Below are 13,245 nucleotides of genomic sequence, written 5' to 3'. Positions count from 1 at the left end.
TATTCTTTTCCCCACTGAATGGTCTTGGCACTATTTTTGAAAATCAGTAGACCATAGATGTATGGGTTTACTTATGGACTTTTAATATTTCATTGAACTATACATTTATCCTTATGCTAGTAACATACTCTTTTGATTACTGTACCTTTGTATTAAGTTTTGAAATTGCAGATTGTAAGTCCTCTAATATAGTTCTTTTTCAAGATCTCTGGCTATTCAGGGTCCCTTGCAATTCCATATGAATGTTAGGATCAGCTTTTCCATTTCTTCAAAAATGGCTGTTGGGATGTTGATAGGGAGTGCATTGAATCTATAAATCACTTCTGAGAGTGTTGCCATCTTAATGATGTTAAGTCTTCTATGAACATGGGATGTCTTTCCAATTTTTTGGGCTTCTTTAATTTGTTTCATCACAGTTTTATAGTTTTCTGTGTACAAGTCTTATACCACCTCGTTTAAATTTATTCCTAAATATTTTATTCTTTTTGATGTTATTGTAAATAGAATTGTTTTCTCAATTTCACTTTTGGGTTATTCACTGCTAGTGTATAGAAATACACCTGAGTTCTGTATATTGATCTTGTATCCTGAAACCTTGCTGCACTCATTTATTAGCTCTAATAGTTTTTATGTTTAGGTTTGTCTGCATGTAATATGTTATCTGCAAATACAGAGAATTTTAGTTCTTCCTGTCCAACCTGGATACCTTTTATTTCTTTTTCTTCCCTAATTGTTCTGGCTAGAATTTCTAGTACAATGCTGAATAGAAAGAGGGTGTCTTTGTCCTGTTTTTGATCATGGGAAGAAAGCTTTCTGTTTTCTCTCATTACGTATGATATTAGTTGTGGGTTTTCGTAAATGTCCTTTGTCATGTTGAGAAAGTTTGCTTCTATTCCTAGTTTGTTGGGTGTTTTTATCATGAAAAGGTGTTAGTCAAATGCGTTTTCCACATCAACTGAAATGATATTTCCCCCTTCAGCCTATTAATGTGGTACATTACATTGACTGACTTTTTGTATGTTGAACCTCCCTTATATCCTGAGATAAATCCCACTTTGTCCGAGTGTAATTGCTAGTATTTTATTTTATTTTATTTTTTTTATTTATTTTATTTTATTTTATATTTTATTTTATGTTATGTTATGTTATCTTATCTTATTTTATCTTATTTTATTTTATTTTTTTGAGACAGAGTCTCGCTCTGTCACCCAGGCTGGAGTGCAGTGGTGCAATCTCAGCTCACCGCAACCTCCTCCTCCTGAGTTCAGGCAATTCTCTGCCTCAGCCTCCTGAGTAGCTGGGATTATAGGCGTCCGCCACCATGCCTGGCTAATTTTTGTATTTTTAGTAAAGATGGGGTTTCACCATGTTGGCAGGCTGGTTTTGAACTCCTGACCTCATGATCCACCCACCTCGGCCTCCCAAAGTGCTGGGATTATAGGCAGGAGCCACCATGCCCGGCCTAATTGCTAGTATTTTGTTGAACATTTCTTGTCTGTATTTATAAGGGATATTGATTTATAGTTTTCTTCTGATGCCTTTGTCTGGCTTTGGTGTCAGGGTAATGCTGGCCTCATAGAATGGGTTCCCTTCAACCTCTGCTTGCTTTAGGTCTATTCATATTTTCTATTTCTTCTTGAGTCAGTTTTGGTAGTTTATGTGTTTCTAGGTATTTGTCCATTTTATTTAGCTTATCTAACTTGTTTGCATACAATTGTTCATAGTATTCTTTTATAATCCTTTTAATTTCTGTAAGGTCTGTAATAATGTCCCCACTTTCACTTCTGATTTTAGTTATTTCAGTCTTTTCTCTTTTTTCCTTAGTCTAGCTAGAGGTTTGTCAATTTCGTTGATCATTTTTATTTTATTTTTTTTAGCGACAAAGTCTCACTCTGTCACCCATGCTGGAGTGCAGTGGTGCAATCCTAGCTCACTGCAGCCTCAAACTTCTAGGCTCAAGTGATCTTCCTGCCCCAGCCTCCTTAGTAGCTAGGTCTGTGGGTGTGCACCACCATGGCTAGCTAATTAAAAAAAAAAAAAAAGCTTTCTGTAGAGATGGGGGTCTCACTGTGTTTCCCAGGCTGGTCTTGAACTCCTGGCCTCAAGCAGTCCTCTCAGCTCAGTCTCCTAAAGTGTTGGGATTATAGGTATGAGAATTTGCACCTGGCTTTGTTGATAATTTTAAAGACCCAACTTTAAAAATCCAACTTTTGCTTTCTCTTGTTTTCTGCATTGTTTGTATTTTATCAATTTAACTTATCTCTGCTCCTCTTGGATTTTAAGCAGTGCTCTGAACCCTGGTGTTAGTCTGTAGCCATCTTCAAAGGTTATATCACTGTGGATCAGAACTGTCTTGTGGTATAGTGGAAAGAGTGTACACTTGGGTTCTTAGCCATTGGTTCAAATCCCAGCTTTGGTATTTCTTAGCTGTGAGTCTTGGGCAAGTGACTTAGACTGTCTTAACCAGTTTCATTATTAGTAAAATCTTAACCAGTTTCATTATTAGTAAAATTATTAGTAAAATGGAGAGAATATGATATTGTGAGGATTACATGAGGTCATTTAATGTCTGACACATGGTAGGCGCTCAAAACTTGTGCTGCTTATTTTACTGATTGAATAAGATCTACTCTACTTGTAAATGACTTTTGTCTTGTCCCTTAATAAGTCAGGAGTTCAGAGGACTGTTAGCATTGCTTCTGGGATTTGAATCCTCCTTCCTCCCCAAGGATCCTTGTGTTCTAATCCCCTCAGCAAGTTGCTAAGTTACCATTTAAAGGGATGTGGTTCATTCATGTTCTCTGAAGCCTGAGTAACTGAAGACCCCTTGCTGAGAAACTCCCTCTAAATATGATTTGAGCCAAAATGTTAAAAGGTGGATAAAAACAAATATTCCCCCCAAACATACTTCTTTTGGTCTGCTTGTCACATAAAGTAATCGATGTATTCTATGGCAATAAGCAGACCCTTCTTTTTTAGAATATCTAACATTTATTGGAAAATAATATCCATCAATGTCATCTATTTAAGCAATTACTATTTTTTAGGGTCCATAAGTCTTTTTCTTTACACATTCCTGTGATTAAAGAAAAAGCTGCTAAACTTTTCTCAAATTCTGTGTTTTTGAGTTTTCTGTATCTTTCCCAGTTCCTTGTGGCTTAATAATTTTCTTTACCTTCCTTAATGAAAAGAACAATTTGAATGACTTTTGCTAGTTGCTGCCTCAGTTTTCTGTATTGTTAAATACTCTCAGTCTGCAACTTTTTTTTTTTTTTTTCTTTTTGGCTCTCTGAAATAGCTGACACAGATCTGTTCAGATCATAAGTCTGTGGTTAAATACCCCTGAGAAGTGTATCTGGGGCAATAGTTACCTTCTGTTGATCTCATTGTGTTAGTTGCCAACTGTGTTTTTTCTCTTTATGACATGTTTCACTGAATTCACTATTAATATTTTTGGTACAATATGATTTCTCATGTTTTATTTGTGAAATATTCCAGGAATGTGGCTTTTCTTCATTATAACCTTGTTTTTTTCCCAAATTGTATGTACTTTATGTAAATTGGATTGTATTTTAGAGACAACATAGGTATTTTCAGCTTAAAGTAAGCTTTAGAAGTTTTTTTAGAAGCAATTTTCTGTAATTTGTCCCTGAATGTATTTATTTAGTAAGTTTGTATTTGTGTATACTAGCAATAGATGTATGATGCAAGCTATATATGTGATTTGAAATTTTCTAGTAGGAAATTATTTTTAAAAGTAAAAGGAAACAGGTAGGTGAAATTAATTTTAATAATATATTTTATTTAACCCAATATATTCCAGAATATTATCATTTCCACATTTACTCAATATAAAAAATCATTAATATTTTATATCTAGTATTTATTTTAACATAACAGAGCATCTCAATTTGCTGCAAAATTTTCATTGGAAATATTAGGTCTATATTTAGATTTTATAACTTTTATAGTTGAAAAAGTAAATTCATATACTCAATCGTTTCTTCCCCTCCCCACAGGCAGATTGTTTAAAATAGGATTTCTAGTAACTGAATCAAGTATTCATTCTTAAATTTAAATTAACTAAAGTTAAATAAGGACATTTCAAGTGCTTATTAGTCACACACATTCGACAGCACAGATATCCTAATCCTAATTCTAGGTAACCTAATTTTCTGATACTAGGGCACAGCTACACTGTGTTGCCATTAAGGGAGTTATTTTTGTGTTGTACAAGTCAAAAATGTCAGTTTTATCTTTATCCTGATTTCCCATGCTATTTTTGTTTAAACCCTTTAAGGCATTTCATTACTCTCTAGGTACTTCTCTGTGTTGACAGTTAGATTATTGGTTTGTTTTCATTTGCTCTGCTGTGGTTAGTCCTGGAACTTGCTAGGGGTCCTAGCACTTCAAGTTGCCTCTAGAGGCACATGTAAGTGGTTGGAGAAGAGGAAATTCTGTGGTCTCTGCTATGGTGGAATTGATGTGATGCATGTTACGAGGCTTAGAAATGGGATATTTGGCAGTTTGCTAGTAGTCAAGGAGGACCATGCTCTGCCTCGTGTTTTTATACAGAAGAAAACATGGGATGAGGTGGTTCTTTCTTAGGCAGTTGGGTAGCTTCAGTTTACAGTTGCAATCTTCCATTTGACTCTTGTCATGGGAGAGAAAGCCTAGGCATATTAGTCAGAGTTCTTGTTACGGGAGAGAAAGCCCAGGTACATATTAGTCAGAGTGTTCCAGAGAAATAGAACCAATAGGATACAAGGAGACAGGGAGGGGGAAGGGAGGAATGAATGTTGTTATAAGGCTATTGGTTTATGTAATTATGTCAGCTAAAAAGTCCCATTATCTACCATCTGCAAGTTGGAGACCCTGGGAAGCTGGTGGTCCAGTTTGAAAGCCTGTGAGCCAGAGAGCCAGTGGTATAGATTCCACTCTGAGTCTGAATTCCTGAGAACCAGGAGTGTCGAGGGCAGGGAAGATCTATGTCCCAGCTCAACCAGTCAGGCAGAGAGAGAGCTCAACCAATCACCCTTTTGTTCTGTTCTTGCCCTCAGTGGATTAGATGATGCCCACCCACATTTGGGAGGGCAATCTACTTTATTCAGTCCCTATATTTAAATGCTCATCTCTTCTGGAGACACCCTCACAGACACCTATAAGTAACATTTAACCAGGTATCTGGGCATCCTGTGGCCCAGTCAAGTTGACACATAAAAATAACCATCATTACCAGGTTTCTTTTTTTTTTTTTTTTGAGAAGGAGTCTCGCTCTTTCACCCAGGCTGGAGTGCAGTGGCGCTATCTTGGCTCACTGCAGACTCCGCCCCCCGGGGTTCACGCCATTCTCCTGCCTCAGCCTCCCGCGCAGCTGGGACTACAGGTGCCCGCCACCTCGCCCAGCTAATTTTTTGTATTTTTAGTAGAGACGGGGTTTCACCATGTTAGCCAGGATGGTCTCGATCTCCCGACCTCGTGATCCGCCCACCTCGGCCTCCCAAAGTGCTGGGATTACAGGCATGAGCCACCACGCCCAGCTACCAGGTTTCTTAAGAGAAGCCCAGAAATCTAGATTTTTATATGAATTTTTCCAATTTTCAATGGCTTAGCAGCTAATTTAGTTTTATTTTGAAGCATCATGAGTGACAAACCACATCTGCAGGCTGGGTCTGGTTCTTGGGTCACCAATTTATAACCTCTAGTCTAAAATATACTACCCACCAGCCTTATTGCACACAGAGGGCTACTGGACATGGAGTGTATATGAACTGAAAATCCCCAGCAGTGATGTTTGCATTCTGTCATTCCACCCTTCTTTTTTTGCACTACTCTTTTGGAACATGTTCAGTGTATCTGAGTTGGGTTATAGTTAGGTGATATGGATTAGAAGTGGCTTGTCACTGCTTACTACTTATATATTGGAAGAATCGGATTTGCCACTGAGTGTGGTGGCAGTTGTATTTTTCTTTTATATTAGGAGGAGTAGGAGAAATAATATTGATAGCATTTTACTTTTTTTTTTTTCTGAAACAGGGTCTTGCTCTGTCACCCACGCTGAAGTGCAGTGGCGTGATTACAACTCACTACAGCCTTGACCTGCTGGGCTCAAGCAACTCTCTTGCCTCAGCCTCCTGAGTAGCTAGGACTAGAGACATGTACCACCATGTCTGGCTAATTTTTTAATTTTTGTAGAGACAGGTTCTCCTGTGTTGCTCAGGCTGGACTCAAATTTCTGGCCTCAAGCAGCCCTCCCACCTCAGCCTCCCAAAGTGCTGGGATTACAGGCGTGAGCCACTATGCCTGGACCATTTTAATTTTTTAATTTGCTATATAAAATGTATAATTATGTACAGTGCATATACTAATGACTATTTTACTATGTATTTTTTACTGTATAAAAATAATTTATACTATGTAGAATAATTGTTTCATAGCTTTACATGTATTAACTGATTTAGTGCTTACAGTTACTCTATGCAGTAACTACTGTTATTATCAACTCCATTTTACAGGTGAGGAAATTGATCATAGAGAAATTAAACAATTTATTGAAGGCTACAGAGAGGAGTGGTAGAATCAGGGTTTGAACCCTAGTTTGACTCTAGAGACATACTGATTCTCTTTCTCTCTCTCTCTCTCTTTTTTTTTTTTTTTGAGACAGGGTCTCACTCTGTCGCTCAGGCTGGAGTGCAGTGGCCTGATCATGACTCACTGCAGCCTCAACCTTTCAAGGCTCAGGTGATCCTCCTGCCTCAGCCTCCCAGGTAGCTGGGGCTACAGGCACACACCACCATGCCCGGCTAAATTTTGTGTTTTTAGTAGAGATGGGGTTTCACCATGTTTCCCAGGCTGGTTTCTCTGTCTCTTTTTTTAAGAGACAGGGTCTTGCTCTGCCACCTGGGCTGGAGTACAATGGTGTGATCATAGCTCACTGTAACTTTGAACTCCTGGGCTCAAGCAGTCCTCTTACCTCAGCCTCCTGAGTAGCTAAGACTACAGGCGCCCACCTGTACACCTGGCTAATTAAAAAAAAAAATTTTTTTTTTTTTGGTAGTGACGAAGTCTCTCTATGTTGCCCTGGCTGATCTTGAACTGCTGGTCTCAAGCAGCCCTCCAGCTCCAGCCTCCCATCATACTGGGATTACAGGCATGAGCCACCATGCCCAGACTTGTTATTATTCCCCCTTGTCTCTTATTCCCCATGTAACTGTTCTCTATTTTCTCACACACCTTACTGATCACCTCCCCTGTGGCTGGGCACTGAGGGGCAAGCACTGCAGAACATGCACAGAATTGGGTTCAGTCCTTATTTCTAGCAGTCACTGTGTAGCTGATGATGCTTTGACTTTTCATGTGCAAAAATGTTAGTGATCATGGTTATAATGAAAGGACCGGATATTTTTTCATCTTTGTACACGTTTTATTTAGAAAAATTAAAAACCTTCAGACAAGTTACAAAAATAGTACAATGAACGCATATAGTCTTTCCCTAGAATCACCAATTACTTACATTTTGCCATATTTGCTTCTCTCTTTCTGAACCATTTGAGAATTAGTAAAATATTACATGCCCTAATACATTATTCAGCTTGTGACTCCTGAGAATAAGGGCATATTCTATATAAGCACAATAATCTGTCACTGGCAAAATATTATTATCTAATCCATAGATCTAATCTATGCAGATTTCCCCATTGTTCCAATTTAGTCTTCTATAGTGTTTTTTTGTTTTTCTATTCAGGATCCAATCAAATATTACATTTCGTTGTCATATTTCTTTAGTCTACTGTACAGCCATTTCCTAGACTTTTTTTTGTCTTCCATGACATTGACATTTTTAAATATTCTAGACTGCGTGTTTTACAGATATCCTTAAATTTGATTGTTATCCATGTTTGATGGTTCCTACATGTTTAGATTCCGATTTTTAAAAATCTGCAGCAATATTGCTTAGTGAAACTGTATCCCCAGTGTATAACATTTGGGAGTATGTGATGCCATTATTTTGCAGTATTGGTGATGGCACATTTGATCATTTGGTTAAGACTGTGTTCACCAGATGGCTTCATTGTAAAGGTGCCTTTTCTCTTTGCTATAAGCATTCTCTGGTAAGATATTTTGAGATGTATGCGTGTCCTTTTCCCTAATAACCTCTCCCCATTGGTATCTACTGATTCTTGTTTGAATCACTTACTCTTATAGTTTTTGTAAAATGGTGATTTTTCTTTCTATCTTTCCTTCTACATTTATTAGCTGGATTCTCTGTGAATAATAGCTTTCTCTTGTGTGGTAGGCAGAATAATGGTCCCTTAAAGATGTCTACCTTCTAATTTCCAGAATCTGTGAATATGTTATCTTACATGGCATAGGGTGAATTAAGGTTGTAGATGGAATTAAAGTTGCTAATCAACTGGCCTTAAGATAAGGAGATAATCCTGGACTATCCAAGTGGGCCCAATGTAATCACAAGGGTTTTTTAGTGGGAGAAGGAAGTAGAAGAGGCCAGAGTATTGTGATGTGAAAAAGACTACACCCAACCATGGTTGACTTCAAAGATAGAGGAAGGGGATCATAAGCCATAAGCCAAGGAATGGAAAAGGGAAGGAAACAAATCCTACCCAGAGCCCACAGAAAGGAACACAGCTCTGCCAATTCCTTGGTTTTAGCCTGGTGAGACCTGTGTTCGACTTCTGATGCACAGAGCTGTAAGACAATAAATTTGCCTTACAACAACAAATGTGTCGTAATTTGTCACAGCAGCAAAAGAAAACTAATATTCCCTCTCAACTCCTAATCAGTGTGGATACGTGGATTCTTTTATAAGAGTACATTATAATCTATCTCTGTCACTATTCATTTTTATGTTCAAATTGTCTTAAACTTGACCCTCAAGAGCCCTTTTAAGCTCTTAGCGACATGTCCCTAATCAGTTTTTGAGTATTTCCCTTTTTTGACATTGCAAGATATTCTTAGCCTATCTTGTCATTCCCACACGTGATTCTGCAGTGTTTCTTATGATGATACTGCAAAGACAAAGTAATAGTGACTGATCATTGGGATAACACTGTTACTTGGCTTTGAAAGTCTGCCCACAAGAATGAAAAGGACGAAGTGATTGACATTTTAAATGTTAATCCTCCTGTGTCTGCGTTGCATGGTGTTCCTGCCAGTGCTGAGTAAGTAGCAGCAGAGATTTATGAATATCTTCACATGAACTTGAAAAAGAAATTGTTGTCTTTGACTACAGAGGCTGAATATTGTTCTAGAGTCTGCCCATGAGTGTCTGTATCATTCAGAATTGTTCAATTCAGAAACTGTTCAATATGAAGTCCTCTAAAAAAAATTCTTCAGCAGAATTCTTAGCTAACTTTTTCAATTAGTAGTGGTGCATAGAATGAGATTGAATTCAGTGGTCCAGAGTAAATATTGAAATCTCACATGGTTTCAGACTTTCCTCTCCCATCGTGGTCACAAGCACACATGCTTACTTGGCCCTGGCAGGAAATGTGATTGAGTGAAGCAGGCCGGGTCCTGTGCTGAACTGAAGAGTGTGGCCTGTCCTAAACGGGGCAGTTGCAGTTCTCCAGCTGATTCTTGCCATTGGAGAAGAAAGCCCAGGTTTCCATGTTTTTTAAGAGACGCCTAGAAATCTAGAGTTTCTGTGAATTCTTTCCATTTCAGAAGCTAAGCAATGAATTCAATTTTATTTTTAGAGCACCATGAGAAACAAACCAACCATGTCTACAGGCTGGATTTCATCCTTGGGCTACCAGTTTCTAACCTCTGGTCTAAGATGTACTGGTAATCAGCATTTATAGGATACAGAGGGCTATCTAGAGCAGGGATTTTTTTTTTTTTTTTGAGATGAAGTCTTGCTCTTGTCCCCAGGCTGGAGTGCAGTGGCAGGATCTCGGCTCACTGCAACATCCGCCTCCCGGGTTCAAGCGATTCTCCTGCCTCAGCCTCCCAAGTAGTTGGGATTACAGGTGCGTACCACCACACCCAGCTAATTTTTTGTATTTTTAAGTAGAGATGGGGTTTCACCATATTGGCCAGGCTGGTCTCGAATTCCTGACCTCAGGTGATCCACCCACCTTGGCCACCCAAAGTGCTAGGATTACAGGCGTGAGCTACCGTGCCCAGCCTAGAGCAGGGGTTTTTAACCTTTTTGGTACAATAGATCCCTTTGGCAGTCTGGAGAAGCCCATGGGCCTCTTCGCAGAAGAATGTTTTAAAATAGATTTTTTAAAAGTATGTAATTACAAAGCAAATACACTGTATTGAAATATAGTAATCAGAATATTTTTTAAGAAATTGTGACATGTGCTTTTTTATTAGTGTATTAAATAACACAATCTAGTGAAGGTCTATTAACTACTATAATTTTTAAATACTATGAGAATAAGTGATATTTTGAGATAATTATACTGTAAAATAATATTTAAATATCTGATGTTTGTTGGTGGCAGGGTCACAGATAATGTTAATACTGCCTGTTTTGTTGCTTAAAATCCTAATTAAAGCCATTGTTAAATTTCAGCTAGAAACTAGTGAAAACCAAGGTGTAATTTTTCCCCCATCCATGTCTAATGACCTCCAAAGAGTCTCATGGTCCAAAATATGTTCAACTTATTTATAGTCGTTTTAATGGTAGCATGTAACGTTATTGAGTATAATTAAGCCACCATGTTACAGTTTATTTTTGTTTTTACAGTTAACTTTCTAGTTACTGAACTTGATTCTGTTTTTCTTTAGAACGTTATCATTTGTCTTATAAGATTGTACGAACGGACAGTCGCCTAGTACGCAGCATTCTGACAGCCCATGGATTTCATGAAGTAAGTTTATTTTTACTACCTCACCTGATCTGCTCATAAGCTGAAAATCCTAGCCACCTAACTGACTTTACCAGTTAACAGAGCCAGCTCTAGGAAGTACATGGGACCAATGCTTAGTGATGGTCCAGAACTCAGACTGAATTTTGGAGTGGCTTTACCAGTTTCTGCTTGCAATACATGGAAAACGTTTCCAGATGATTTTAGAAAAAAATTTTTTCTTGCTATGTTCTTGGGCTTGGACTAGGGGCACAGTTGCCCATAAGGAATTGTCTGATACCCAGTTAAGGTTCTTTGATTGCAGGCAACTGAACGGACTTTGCTCAACGTGAAATGGCGGGTGGATCACAAGGTCAGGAGATCGAGACCATCCTGGCCAACATGGTGAAACCCTGTCTCTACTAAAAATACAAAAATTAGCCAGGTGTGGTGGTGTGCAGCTGTAGTCCCAGATACTCAGGAGCCTGAGGCAGGAGAATCGCTTGAACTTGGGAGGTGGAGGTTGTAGTGAGCCGAGATCGCGCCACTGCACTCCATCCTGGGTGACAGAGACTCCGTCGCAAAAAAAAAAAAAAAAAAAAAAAAAAAAAAACCCAAAAGGGATTTGTCAGAATGATATGCAGAGGGGATTAGCAGAATCAGAGAAAAAGCTGAAAAGGCAGGCCTTTGGAAGGAGAGAGACCAGGACAGCCCCAGGGATCTAGGAACAGGAATCTTCAGGATCATCTTCTCAAGGCACTGCCATGGGCGTGGCTGGACTCCATTCATTGTCCTTTTGCCTTTCCTTGCTCAAAAATCACATTCCAGAGATAGAATGATTGGCCTAGCTTGGGTTTGGATCCACTCCTTGCAGGAGGGGATGGGTGGGTGATTGGCAGGTTCTTGAAAACCAAGGAGTAAGTCATTCTCCAAAGAAAGTTGGAAGATTGGAATGTAAACATCAAAAAGGACAGGCAAAAAGGCTGAACAGACACTTCCACTATAGATACTTTGTGACAATTGATAAAAGTCTGGTTCCTAGCTTGAGATTTGTAAGAGACATTTTGAGGAAGTTTTTTTTTTTTTTTAATTTTTTATTTTTAGAGATGGAGTCTCACTGAGTTACCCAGGCAGAGCAGTAGCATGATCATAGCTCACTGTAGCCTTGAACTCCTGGGCTCAAGTGATTCGTCTGCCTCGGCCTCCCAAGTGGTTGGTACTACAGGTGCATGGCACCACTCCTGGCTAATTAAAAAAAATTTTTTTTTGTAGAGACAGGGTCTTAATATGTTGCTAGGCTAGTCTCAAACTCCTGAGCTCAAGCAATCCTCCTGCCTCGGCCTCCCAAAGTGCTGAGATTACAGGCATGAGCCACTGCACTTGTCCATGAGGGAAGTTCTGATACCAGTTTGTATCCTGTCTTGTTGCTCTTTTATTTCTGGCACTTAACATGGTGCCTCATTGTTGAATTAATGGACAAAAGAATTTTAATGGATGACTGAGTGAATTCTAAGTTGGTTTGCTACTGTAAGGTTTATCTCTGATCAGCACTTCATACTTAGTTTCTGCAAGGATAAGGATAGCCTGAGAAAGAAATGCAAGAATATTAAGAGACATCATGGGCTTCTATAGAAGGGTTAATTTATTTTAGTTTCTGCATCTGGGATTTGCCCAGCCCTCCCATTCTTTGAACTTGTTCTGTGATACACTGCTTTTGTCTCACTAGGCTCACGTACTAATTGGGCCACCCCCGTGAGTACACTGTGGATGAAAAAATCACTGTGGCTTTTTCTGCCATTGCTTTTCTTGGAGAAGGGGTATCTCTGATTTTTTTTGCCTTCTTTCCTTTCTGTCTGCCCTCAGGTTCACCCAAGCAGCACTGACTATAACCTAATGTGGACAGGATCCCACCTGAAGCCCTTCTTACTGCGCACCCTCTCTGAAGCACAAAAAGTTAATCACTTTCCCAGGTAATGCTCTTTGTAGCTGCTTTGCTTCATTTAAAGGTACATGACATTGGGGCATGTAGCCAGCAGAGGTAATTAATGTCCTTAAAGAAGAGGAAGAAGAAAATGAAGAAGAAGAAGGGCTTTTTTTTTTTTTTTTTTGAGATGAGTATCACTCTGTCACCCAGGCTGGAGTGTAGTGGCATGATCTTGGCTCACTATAACCTCTGCCTCCTGAGTTCAAGCAATTCTCCTGCCTCAGCCTCCCCAGTAGCTGGGAATACAAGCTTGCGCCACCATGCCCAGCTAATTTTTGTATCTTCGGGAGAGACGAGGTTTTGCCATGTTGGCCAGGCTGTTCTCAAACTCCTGACGTCGAGTGACCTGCCTGCCTTGGCCTCCCAAAGTGCTGGGATTACAGTCATGAGCCACCACGCCCGGCCAGAAGAAGAAATTTTTCTGGTACAGAACAGCACTCTGCA

At 39.2% G+C, this 13,245-nt stretch overlaps 1 protein-coding gene across 6 annotated transcripts in view; it reads left to right on the top strand.

The window, feature by feature from the left end:
• The window catches only part of TTLL5 (tubulin tyrosine ligase like 5), a 297,166-nt gene that overhangs the window by 9,958 nt on the left and 273,963 nt on the right, over positions 1–13,245 (top strand). For all 6 annotated transcript variants that reach the window (XM_003260781.3, XM_030803999.1, XM_030803998.1 and 3 more), the window contains exons 4-5: positions 10,759–10,841; positions 12,681–12,787. In XM_003260781.3, the coding sequence (XP_003260829.2) occupies positions 10,759–10,841; positions 12,681–12,787 (190 nt within the window). The remainder of the gene's footprint in view (positions 1–10,758; positions 10,842–12,680; positions 12,788–13,245) is intronic.

Source organism: Nomascus leucogenys, chromosome 22a, assembly GCF_006542625.1.
Source record: "Nomascus leucogenys isolate Asia chromosome 22a, Asia_NLE_v1, whole genome shotgun sequence".
Taxonomy (NCBI): Eukaryota; Metazoa; Chordata; class Mammalia; order Primates; family Hylobatidae; genus Nomascus; species Nomascus leucogenys.
Note: the sequence above shows the minus strand (reverse complement) of the source record. Positions and strands in the feature narration are given on the sequence as shown.